The sequence below is a fragment of the Gallus gallus genome, chromosome Z (assembly GCF_016699485.2).
Source record: "Gallus gallus isolate bGalGal1 chromosome Z, bGalGal1.mat.broiler.GRCg7b, whole genome shotgun sequence".
NCBI classification, from domain to species: Eukaryota; Metazoa; Chordata; class Aves; order Galliformes; family Phasianidae; genus Gallus; species Gallus gallus.
Window position 1 is genome coordinate 54,640,364 of NC_052572.1, and position 12,788 is coordinate 54,653,151.

At 41.1% G+C, this 12,788-nt stretch overlaps 1 protein-coding gene across 18 annotated transcripts in view; it reads right to left on the minus strand.

Annotated features, from left to right (window-relative positions):
- Nucleotides 1–1,822: 1,822 nt before the first annotated feature.
- Nucleotides 1,823–12,788, minus strand: part of NRG1 (neuregulin 1) — a 467,599-nt gene continuing 456,633 nt past the window's right edge. For 16 of the 18 annotated variants that reach the window (XM_040655319.2, XM_025144625.3, XM_015280406.4 and 13 more), the window contains 3 exons: nt 12,269–12,399; nt 11,379–11,582; nt 1,823–7,021 (listed from right to left, as the gene is read on the minus strand). In XM_040655319.2, the coding sequence (XP_040511253.2) occupies nt 6,370–7,021; nt 11,379–11,582; nt 12,269–12,399 (987 nt within the window). In that variant the 3' untranslated portion in view covers nt 1,823–6,369. The remainder of the gene's footprint in view (nt 7,022–11,378; nt 11,583–12,268; nt 12,400–12,788) is intronic. The other 2 variants (XM_025144621.3, NM_204117.2) reach the window with 2 other exon arrangements.

Below are 12,788 nucleotides of genomic sequence, written 5' to 3' on the forward strand. Positions count from 1 at the left end.
CTAGGCATTCAAAATAGTTTTATTCCTGCCGTCTGTAGCTGAGACAGACAGAACTAGCTTGGGAAATGTGTTGTCCAAATCCCTGGTTCATAACTAAGTAGAATTTGCAAACTAGCAGCATAACCTGCTTTGGGCTTGCAGAAATGAGGAGAGGGTATTTCTTGCTCTGTTGTTCTGAGATCATCTGCATTTAGAACTTGTGGAGAGGCAGGATGACAGAGAGAGATGATAGGTTAAAGACAGCAGGGAGCGAAGAACAACATTTTTGTAAGAACATTCATTTGGGACACAAAAGAATGGGGTTCCTAAAGCACTCCAAATATGGTCTGTGTCAAACGTGATACTAAGTCCTTAGTTCCTTTGACTCTGAGTGGTTCCCATGTTAAACTTAAGTTCTTTATAAATACTCTTGCTTTCTCTCCTACTCAAGAAAGGCCTGTGGGAGTCCCTGAGGAGGAGACTGGCTTCTCAGAGCAACTAATTCCCACTTCAGCAGCCTAAAATGGGTTCTTCAGCCTAAAGAAGAGAAGGGTCTGGGGGGACCTACAGGGAGGTCTTCCTGAAGTGGGCCTACAGGAAAGCTGGGAAGGGACTTTTTATAAGGGCAGGTAGTGACAGGACGAGGGGAAATGGTTTTAAACTAGAGGAGGGTAGATTTAAACTAGATATTAGGAAGAAATTCTTTACTGTGAGGGTGGTGAGACACTGGAATAGGTTGCCCAGGGAGGTTGTGGATGTCTCCTCCCTGGAGGCATTCGAGGTCAGGCTGGATGGGGCTTTGAGCAACCTGGTCTAGAGAGAGGTGTTCCTGCCTATAGCAGGGTGGTTGGAACTAGATGATCCTAAAGGTCCCTCCCAACCCAAACCATTCTATGATTCTGTGATCACATAATGTCAACTTATTTTCAGTTTAGGTATTTCCCAAATCTCATGTGCTTTCTCTGGGTTTAGTAATCCTCACTGGATTGCTGTCTGAGATCTGGGTCCCTCTCAAAACCATGGAAACATTATAGATCCACTACCTCTTGCAGCAAGGAGTTCTTTAAGTTCCCAGTTCCTCATGTGAAAAACCATGTTTTTTTGAATATGGCTCCCAAGTTTTGTTTGATACCTCAGGTACCTCAGTTGTATATTGGAAAAGATACCGAACAACCAGTCCTTTCCTATTCTCGACAAGATAAATATGTTCTTTTAGATCCTTGTGATACCACTCCTCATCTGTCCTTTCTTCCAGCTTAATGAGTCCAAGTTTACTCAACGTCCCATGAATCACACTGTCTCCAGGTATTTGTCCACACCTCTTGCCCTCCAAACCATTCCCAGTCATACTATTTCTATTCTGAGACAAGAAGACCAGAACCACCGATTACATTTAAACATGAATTTATACTGTGTTATGGTGACACCCTGTGATAATTCCTAGCATCTGTTTTGTTTATTTTGACTGTTGCTGAGCACTGAGGTGACATTCACAGAGCAGCCCCCACTCTCCCACCTCCCCTGCCACCCCACCTTGGTGACAATGGTCAAGATAAATCTAATCACTTTAATTTAAGAAACTAAGATTGTTTTACCTAGGCACAGAAATGTCTGCCAGAGACCTCCATAGGAAAAACTAGAAAACACAGGGAACAATGGCCCACAATGGATAAAGCCTCCAGAGCAGACCTGGAACTAGGCAAAGCAAGATCTTTACGATAACATTTGAATCCAGAAAGATGGTGGCTAGTGACCTGACACAGTCTGCTGAGCAGCTGTGCCAGTACAACACATGAGCAATTTAATCCAGCACCTCTTTTACTTAAAATGAATAACAAAACCTTAATAAATCAACAATTACTTATTGCTGTATTTGGGATAATAAATTCTTTAGTTTATCAGTAGCTTGTGGCTTCCATAGCATGTTCTTTGAACAGTTTGCCTTTCAGTTACATCCCCTTTCTCTCCTGAACAATAAATTAGCATTCTTTTTTCTTTTAAAGGAAAAGAGGGGAAAAAGAGGATATATTACAATTTGTTTTCAAAGCAAAAAGAAAAATGCAACACATTTTTGACATATATCTTAAAATAATATGAGGATAACTTTTTCCGCGTGTTAGATGACTATGCATAAATAATAAAGGACGTTATGTTATTTACAGTGTTATACAATAAACTAAGAGAGTCTTATTTAACACATAATTCCATAAAGACAGTAAATGATGAAAACATCCAAGTATGTACAAGATGTATTTACAATAGAATAGAGAATTACATATGATGATAATTGGCCATGTTCTTTGTCTGCCCTTCTCTGCAGCATTTCATAGGTGCTTTTTTTGTTTCTTACTAGAAGTAAGTCCCAGCTGATGGTATGTAGCCACACTGCAGAGCCAGGAAGTGTCCAACAGGTTGAGATGTGTTCTTTGAAGGAACACAAGTTTGCTATCCTGGATGTTCAGGTAACTGCTTGTGGTGTGTGTGAGAGAAGCAGGGAGATGCAGTATTGTTTTGGAGGACTGAGCTTCCCTGGTTCCTGATAAAGGCAGTGATTGATCTCTCAAATCAGGGGGTGCTGGGGTGGCTCAAGTGAGGAAGGGAATACGTGGGCCAAGAGGAGGGAGTAGGTTTTTCTCTGTTATAATAAAACTTCTGTGGAGCCGTAATGTTCTACACCAGCTGAACAGGCAGGCTGCACCAGGTTGTGAGCAGCATCTTCCAGGTATATACCCTTACAGAAGCCTTTTATCCTGGAGAACTTCTGCATATAAATAAACATGCAGGGAAAGCTCACAGCTCAAATTAAATGACGTGGGAATAAACGAGGACAATCTGAACAACCTGGCTCAACAATGTTGAGACTGCCTAGTTCAGAGGTCCAGGTAATGAAGTGAACATCCCCCAGGGGAGCTGGCCTTCCCCGTAGGCACTTGCTGGCTCTGCTCTGCCTTGCTGCAGTCCACAGCACCTAGGCCAGCAGGAGATGGCTGCAGCCCGCCAGCAGAACCTGTGGCCATGTAGACTTGCTAACTTTGGGGTATGGACTTGTCTGATGTGGACGATGCCTACCATCCTCACAGTATGCTAAAAACAAGTCCAGAGGGGAGAGGCTGTGTCCTGCTCCCACTTCCGTGAGTGCCAAGCCAGGGCAGCTCCCATAACTCACTGTTGCATGAGTTGTGCTGTAAGGCTGGGCTCTCCCCAAAGACCTAAGGGCTTAGGCAGCCATATCCCCAATTGTATTTTCTTGTTCTTAGGTCCATGTGAAGTCCCCAGCCTAATTTCATGCTTACTCTACAACACACTACTGTATGTACCTGGGGGTGGAGCAGAGACTGCACAACACTTTGAGGCACTGCAACAGAAGAGATGTGACATTTTCCCCTAGATCCACACTGAATAAATCGTGCGTATCCAGTTCCCAGGCACGCGACTGCAGCTTCCTTTCGTACTGACCTTATTTGGTAGTCAAATAATTTACTCCACTTCAAAGCAAGCTACCTCTCCTTCCTGATTAATCTACCTGGGGTATCACAGACCCCTGTGTGTGAGCTGGCCTTGTAGGTAATCTATACTGGAGGAGATTACGAAAGCCCTGCATTATAATCTCTATTCTGCCACTAAAATGGGTGATTTGGGGACAAATCTCTTGTTTCTCTGCTCTCTTTTATCTGCCTTGTCTGTCTTGCAAGATTGTTGCTGTATCAGAAGCCTTACTGAAAGAACAGGAATTCAGGCGCCTCTGGAAACTCAAGAGCGCAAATCCTTTGGAAACTGGTGGTCTGCATAAGGAAAGTTCACCTGGCCCTCTGTGCTACTGAGCTGCAGTTACTGGGGAGACGTAGTTACTGCTGCATGGGATTGCAGATAAATAGGCATGACTAAGGGGATGAAAATGAGTGTGTGGTACATAGAATTTGTACAGAGCTTTTGTTCTGGTCTGCAAAGGCAAAGTGTGTTCAAGTACATGCCAGCTAGGGAAAAAATGGCAAAGGCGACTTGAGTCCAGACAGTTTGTAGTTGCCAAGCTTTGCCGTATGCCATACACTTCTCAAATAAGCAGTGCTATTTAAGCCACCATGTAGCCCAAAGCTGTACTAGCTTTCTGATCTTTTGCTTCTACCACCAACATCCTAACACCCAACTTTGTCATCATTTTCTTCCTTTTCTAAGTTTATTGTTTTTCTTCTGTTGAATCTGGTGATTAGATGGATTCCTCCATATTCTTAATAGTGTGACACACTTCATCTCTATCATGAGAAACTAGCTAATTTTCATCCTCCTGATAAACAGCTTCATTTACTAGACTTCGCTTTCAGGTCTCAAACCAACAGGACATTGTATTCAGCAAAACTCTCAAGCACATGCTTAACTTTATGCATACGCCGGATGCATCAATGGGAGTCTAGCACATGCTGAAGATAACTTTTGCTGGGATTAGCATAAGCATATGCTCGAACAATTTACTGCGTCAGGACTTTAGTTCCTTGGGTTTACATATCACAAAATTTCTTTGACTCATTTCTCTTCATTTAACTGGGACCAGGACGTGGCCCAAAGGATGAGTGTAGTTTGGCTGAAATTCTTGTTCTCTTGACATGGCTCTTATTTAGAGTCCAGTAATACCTGTAGAACACATGTTCTCATTTTCAGAATCCCCGGAGTCTAGGAAAAACATTTGTTTTCCACATCAATCCTGAGTCTATGCTGTGCCAACTGAACACAACAAAAATCAAAAGAAGAGAAGAGGCAGAGTGACCCTGACTAAACTGATAGGAATTCAGTGCAAAAGAGGCCATTTGCTTCTGTCTGAATGGATGCAACAGCTCCAGCACTGACAGTACTCTTGTTCATTACTAGTCAAAGACTTCAAGGCCATCACTGTCTATATAGACATTCATATCTAATAGCCACGCATAGTACGGCTGTAACCCAAATCATGTGCTTGACTTCATAAATGGACTTTGCATCAGCCTTGTTTCCTCCACCCTGAACAATGGAGTCAATAAAAGCAGCTAGAAATTAACTCCATGCTTTTTCTATGTCCTTCCTACTTCCTACCACTTTAAACCATCCAGCAGATAAATTCTTCCCTGAAACTAATTTCTGTGTCCAAGAACAACCCTTACTCTAAAAGCAATGCTAACAAGGTATTGCTAGAAGCTTATCAGGGTTCTTTTTGAGGAGGAGAAGAAAAGGGAGAAAATCGAGGGAAAAAAAAGGAATAAATCATCTTTTAAAAATCAACATTAAAAAATAGAGGTGAAAACTGATTGCACTTTTATTAGTGGCATGTTTTCCAGCTAGATCTCTTCCTTGCTTCATTACAGATATCTGCTATAATATTTGCCCCATTAACTTAAACTAATATAAATCTTTTTTTTTTCTTTTCTTTTTTTAATATTTTTTTTTAATTTTTTTTTAGATTTTAAATAGAGTATTGGGTTCAAAGCCTCAGCTAACCTAAACCCATTTTCTAAGGGATAACTAGAACAATTAATTAATATCTGGAAAATAATGAAATGGCAGCTCTTAGTGATTACAAGCTGACCTCTGATTAATAATATATTTGGTTTAAAATCACAGTATTACTTTCTTTCTATAAGTAACATTACTTAACGCAGGTTTTTTTGTTTTTTTTTTTGTTTTTTTTTTGTTTTTTGTTTTGTTTCGTTTTGTTTGTTATCCTGCTGTAATTAATAGTAGCATGCTGTTGGATCTACTATTACCCCAGTGCTTAACGAAGCAAACCTTTTGGCTGACAGAGAGCAGACAAAACTCTTTTCATATACGGAAAGCAAATAAAATGTCTTACAGAAGAAAACAGGCTTTTTTTTTTTTTGTTATTTTTTCAGCTTTTTTTTTCTTTTTCTTTTCTTTTTTCTCTTTCTTTTCTTTTTTTTTTTTTTTTTTTTTTTTGATTTTTTTTTTTTCCTGGTGAAGTGGATAGGGTGTGAGTGCCATAACAGGGCTTTTTGATCTGGGGATTCCACAACAAGCAAATGGGGACTTCTGCAATTCTTGCAAATCATACATCCAGTCATTATAATGCAATGCACAAAAAAGCCAGAACAACTGAGGGCTAGAAGGTTTTGCAAAATACTACGGGACAGCAATCATTGTAGCTGTACAAAACTTGCTCTCAACATAACATAACATAAAGGCACCATTGATATCTTTCCCCATTTTGGAAATACTGTAAAAAATTGCTACATATGGCACATAACACATTTGTACATACGTATACTTAATTTATAAAAGTTTCTTTTTCCACTCTTGTTTTCTATCAGCGGAATTGCTAAAATAAAATAAATTGTTTAATTTAAAGGTGGAATACTTCATTATATAAAATAAAGTTTTACATGTGAATCTATGTGTTTTGTTTATGTCTTATACAGCAATAGGGTCTTGGTTAGCTATTACACTGGACAACCTTGCTTGCAACTCTTCTGGTGTGGAGAAGCGATTTGCCGGGTTAGTCCTGTTCTCAGCCAGCCGATATGCAGCGGCTGGCTCCAGACTGGTTGCCATGGGATTTTGTATGCTAAGAAATGGTGTATCCTCACCTATTCTTTCATCTTCTGTTTCGCTCTCAGAGCTAGTGCTCTGAGAGCTTGTGTCGGAGTCCACTTCTACCCTGCTGGAAATATGGCCATTGGGCTTTGTTCTTTTCACCCTCCGGCTGTTGGTGAGTTTCTTTGGAGGCTCCTGTGCTGGTTCGTACTCCTGCGTGGTCTCATACTCTTCATCCTCCACTATCCTCAGAGGACTGGGTGGCAGACTGTTGCTCTCATGGGTGGGATTGTTGTGGAAGGAGTTGAATTGCTGAAGGTGGTTGTCGTACTTCTCACGCAGCCGTGGTGGGGTCACCAACAGCAGCGGTCTCTCCTCGTCCATAAAGGGACTCACCGCCACCGAAGGGATGGAGATGGTCAAGCTGGAAACTGGTGGTGACATTTCAGATGGAGGGGACTTGGGAGAAGTTGGAGTGTGGAAATCAACGGGTGACATGCGAGCTGGTGTGGTCATAGCTGAGACATACCTGACAAAAAGAGATGGGAGAAGGTTGTGGACACAAGCAGTGACACATGAACATGGCTGCTCACGTGGGCTGTGGAGAATAGGGCAGAGAACCACTGAGGAGCCTCACCATCCTCATGTGCATCCTTAGCGTTGAGACGCTCTTTTTGCTATTAGTCTTACATCATATGAGCCTCTAAAACCTCTGACTTCTGGAACTATGGTGAAAAATGCTCCAGAGCAGGAGGAACAGAGCAAAGCCCCCAGAACTATTCACCTATGAAGATCCATGGAGATACTATATATTATTTGCCAGAATAATTTCCTGGAATGAATCCAGGAATGGGAATCAGAGATTTGAGATCAGCCAGAAACAAAATGGATTTGCAAGTATTTTCACAAATGTCTGCCGCGCTCACTTCTGGTAGAACCCGGGGTACATACAGATGAATAAGAGGAAAGAAAGAAAGGGATTTGAGGGACAATCCTCCTGCAGCTTCACCCACTTCCAGCAACCAGACTGTCTCAGGCTAAGGAAGAAAGCATATTCTGGACAAAATCAGGAGCAACATTCTGTTAATTTTAATTGCTAGGGATAGTGAGAGCTTTGTGCTGCTCCATGCACTGGCAGCTAGCCTCCCTGGCAGGCTGGCATATCTGCAAAGAAATATGACTGCTCAGTGCCTGAGGCAAGCCCAGGAATCCAGCATGAGAACTACGATGTTTAATTACAAAGGTGGACACTAGAGAGCACAGAGCCTCAAGCATTTCAAAAGCAAGTGGACACTCCTCACCCCAGCAAGCTGCAACAGGCACTGCATCTCTCTGAGCAGTTGTTAAATCACTTCCACATTGCAGCTACTGTCTTATAACACTACCTGTTTTGAAACAACATAGAACATTTAAATGCCTTTTTTTGTTGTTTGTTTTGTTTAATGATAGCTTTTGACTTGCTGCGGTATAATCTTTACAACTTTTACTTTGGGTTTTACAGGATTAAAATTATTATTATTTTTCATACTAATGTCATTATAACATATTAGCATGTGTTTTTCTTTTTTCTTTTTGCCTATTTTGACTGTATCCAAGCTTCAGACAGGAGGCTCTGGCCTTACAGGTCTAAATATGATGCATTTAGCTGTCCTTGCCTGGGAACAAATGCTGATAGAGAGGACAGTGTGGTTTACTGATAATGACTGCTCTGCAAAATTTGCACCTGTTCCTTAAGTTTTTGTAGGATGGTGTGTGGTCAAAGGCGATATATAAAATTGAAGCTCTGGTTCTGCCACACTGCTTGTCTCAAAGGAAGAGGACTTTGAGCTTGTTTGGATCAGCGGAGCTCTGTGTGATGCTATGAGGTCACACTGATTCATGAGGATCAACCTGAAACTTCTTGATTGAGGGACCAATGTCCAGCATGACATTTTGCATGGTTTGGATTTGCTTTTTGGTCTTATCTTGTGTTCACGTGCTTGAGTTTCAGCTCCATTCAAACTTATCTCCTTCTCTTAGATAGGCCGACTGAGACAAGTTATATGGCTGCGGTTGATGAAGTTCATTTGTGGTTTATTAATCTGAGTCCAAAAGTACCAAAATGAATCTGCATCAAACTTTCTTATCCAACCTGTGACTCAGTTTAACATATTCCTGTTGTTTAAAACAAAGAATTATTGGGTAAGAGAAACCAGTACAGACACTGAACAGATGTGATAAAGTGGGGTAAATCTGTTTCAGTAGAAGTACATGATTTACATCAGTTGAGGAACAGGAAAAAAAAAACAACAAAAAAACCAACACCAAATCTGGAATACATGGGAATTAATAAAGCTGGTTGGAAGTGAGAACAGACAAAAATTAATAGGTCTGTGCACCGAATGAATGAAATTGTTATTTATTTCTCCTTGCATTAGAGAGCTTCTTATCTCTTTCACTTTTTAAAATAGGTGTTGTCTGAAAAACTGAAGCCTTTCTACCTCTTCTACCTCTCTCTACAGCTTTAACACACTGGAGTTTAGATGATTGGGTACTTCTAATGTACCTAGTTAAAAGTGTTCAGTATGCAATGTATGTGCACACTTCCATCAGTGTAAATTACTCATGCTGTTGTGTCATGCATTCACATGTTTCTGGCGTAGTTCCACACAGTATAATGGGATAGCACTAAGAAGCTGCTGTCCTCAAGCTGAGGTGCAGGTGCTGAATACAGGCAGCTCTAGCCCATCCTGAAAGGAAGGTTAAAAGGTGATGGATTTATCCAGCTTTCTGGCCAACCATACTGGCTCAGTGAAAAGGGATTAGAGTGCAAACACACTGAGCCAATTAACCAGTTATGTGCTGGCAACTTCACCATATGGTCCAGGTTGTCATGCAGAGACAGTATTTTACACGCCCCTCTCCTGTCAGATGGCTAAAGACTTTATAAAATACACATGTTTGAGGCCTCTGTTCATGGTGATGGCATCGTATACAACAGAGGAATAGGGCCACACAAAAGAGACTCTCTTAAAGTCTGTTAGACTTCATTTCAAGATTGTGAGGGAGCTGGGGGCCTGGAGGGTGGATGTGCACAGGCTTGATTTGCTAATTCAACATTTGATTGCTTCAGGAAGTCATTTGTCAGCTCATATGCTCCTTTATGTTTCAGAATCATTTTTAGTTGCAAATAACTCTAATTTTCTCCCTTATATATACATGCATACAGTCCATTTCTCAGAAATCATCTGCCACATATTTCCTGCTTGCTAGAAATAGAAGAGGCCCAATTGAAAGCCTGGGGAACTATTTTTGCCATGCCAAATTCACAACCATTTCAGGTGCAGGCTATGCCACCAGTGCATGGTGAATTATCACAGAAATGTTGCTCCATTTAATCTGTAGTGTAACCTTGAAGAAACATGACCACTGACAAAACACTTCATTAATTCTCTCTGAAAACAGCCCCTTCTTCCCCTACAGTCTTTGCAGCATGTGTTAGGGTGTGACTCCACATGTCCAAGGCCACTGGCATGGGAATGCTGAATGGTTTGTGCTTCCAAATGTGTATGTTCAAATACACAAAGCTGCATTACATGCCACTGGTGGGCATGAGGCAGTGGACTCCACTTGGTTCCTAGGTAGGGGGACAGTGCAGTCTTTAATACTGTAGGTCCTCATCCTGCAAAGCACACATCGAGCTTCACCCTGTGTGTGTGATCCCACTGATTTCAATGGGTCTACTCACACAGTTAAAAGTTAATCCTGAGTAAGTACTCTGCTGGACTGGGGCCATGGCTGTTTATGTCGTGTGAGCTACCTATCCTGAAAACTGAATTGCATGGCAAATTCCAGATAAATTTTATATATGAGAGACAGTTTGCTGTTCTTTGCGGCCCCACAAATCATGTTCAGAGGGCCCTTATCTGTGGCCCACTGTCTTGCTGCTAAGCAATTGTTCTTTGTGTAGCATAGTACCACTGAAATGGCTTTTGCTGTACATGCACATTCATTTTTTCTGGAAACCACAATAAGTCTCCTACACAAGTTAGTCTCCTTGTGGATTGCCTGGCTGCATTTTTGACATCACGGACAACCCACGATATCAAAACCCCATGTGATTTTACAGTGCTCGGAGTATTGGTCTAGTAACCATTTGTTTTTTTTCTTTTCAGTCTTTGATTACTGGGAGAAAAGCCCTCTTCAAATGTCTTGTTTCTCCCCAGTCTTTCTGTTTCTCAGCCTCAAACCCAGAAATGTTTTTCAGTGAAAGTTTTCTTACAACTAGTTCACTTTAAAGCAGAACTTAGGTATTGACAAAATCAATCTTCCAGAGAAAAAAAATTACTTCTTTGTAAAAAACTTGGCCAGCTATGCCTCTGGCTACTGTTGATCTAATAATGACCTCAGTTCTTATGGCTTGCAGTTTGTGTTCTTTGTTTTTATTTAATAAAATGTCAAGGGCAATTTTCAAAAGAGATAACGGGTTTAGGATCTGGTATCCTCCAGAAAGTAGGTGGCAGCTGAGTATCTGTACTCTTAGAAGTACTTGTCACCCTCTTAAGGTTCAATACACTCCTCTCTCCCCATCTTTTGTGTCTGATAAAATTCCTCAGTAACCAAGAATCAGTCAGAAATCCCTTTTTACCTTACACTGAAAATTTCTGAAAAATGACTTCGATGGTGCTTATTCAAATGTGAACTGCAGCTATAAGGAACAGAGGCAAGAAGGGAAGGATTGCTTTTCCAAGACTTTAAGCTACTACCAAAGTCTCCATCTTGATGATGGCGTTGTAGGCATGCCCTACATAAACATCATTGTTGCGTTTCCTCCTATGGTCCCAAGCTAGGAAACCCTCAGGGAGACCTTGCCAGCTAGAAGCAGTGAGGTAGGTGGTGTGTGGTACCTTTCACTGTGAGGAGAGTCTCGGTAGGAGTCAGGGGTCTCTCTTGCATGCCGGAGGAAGCTGTTGCCTTCCCTTGGCCCACCAATGCCATTGAGGCGGCCTCGTGGCCCTGTTGGGCTGGTGTGCCTGCTATTCTCCACTGAGGAGCTGACGAGCACGGAGTGGCTTTCGGAGAGAATGCTTTCGGTATGGCCATTACTCCAGCTGGAGGAAAGGATGAAAAGGGAACAGTGTGAGATGAGGAGAAGTTTAATCAGGAGAAAGCAAGGATTCTGATACAGCTCTGGATGTGAAGCACTGCCTTAGGGATGGTAATTTTTTGTTTTAATTATAGGAATCCATGTACACTGACATTATTTTTCATGTGTGGGTAAAGGAAAGAAGAAGGGCATTCCTGTTTCCAGTAGCGAAGACTGGTCTTTAAAACAAAAGAGCTGTCACTGACTTAGCAATCGGCATATACTGAAATTCACCCTAAAAATATTGGAATGGCATTCAGTCAATAAAACACTTTGTGAATTCCTGGGAAGATAATTATCTAGGTGATGTGACATCACAGTCATAAAATGAAAACACGATAAATGGAGCTTAGATTTCTCTTTTCCTTTTTCTTCTTCTCTTTCTCTTTCTCTTTTTCCCTTTCCCTTTCCATTTCTTTTTCTTTCCCTTTTTATTTCTTCTTCTTTCCCTTTCCTTCTTTCTTTCTCTCTTTCTCTTTCCTTTTTTTTTTCTTTCTTTCTTTCTTTCTTTCTTTCTTTCTTTCTTTCTTTCTCTCTTTCTTTCTCTCTTTCTTTCTCTCTTTCTTTCTTGCTTTTTTTTAAACATCTTTTCTGCTTTGCTGCAACAGCAGGATGATAGTACAGATGCTGTTTTACTTCCCAATCTAGTACCTGTGGCTAGGCGTCTGGGTGACTGTCATGGAGTGATGAGTTGTTGAGGTGTAGTGGCTTGTGGAAAACGAGGTCTCGGTTTCTCGCTCAACGACACGTTCACTGGAGATTATGTTTTTTGAAACGTACTGCTATAAAAAAACAATATACAAATGTCAAGTTTAGAAAATGGAATTTACAGCACATCTTCAAACATAGTTACATATACAAGAGCACAAACTTTCTCACCCAAATACAGGCAGAAACTGCACTAATGTACTCAAGCACTTTCATGTACACATATCACATCTAACATCAAAATAGAAGGAAAGAAATAAGAAAATGAGCAAAAGACTGCATCACAATCAGGCCATAAACAACATACATGTGTAGGAAATAAATGAGAAATCCTCATGAACGGAGACGTAGAAGGGTAATCTACACATTGGTACCAGATGTCCGATGGACAAGACAGCAGTAGTTAATTAACAGTGGCAATTGTTCATTGCACTACAGATATCTGTGCGGGAAATAGCTATTT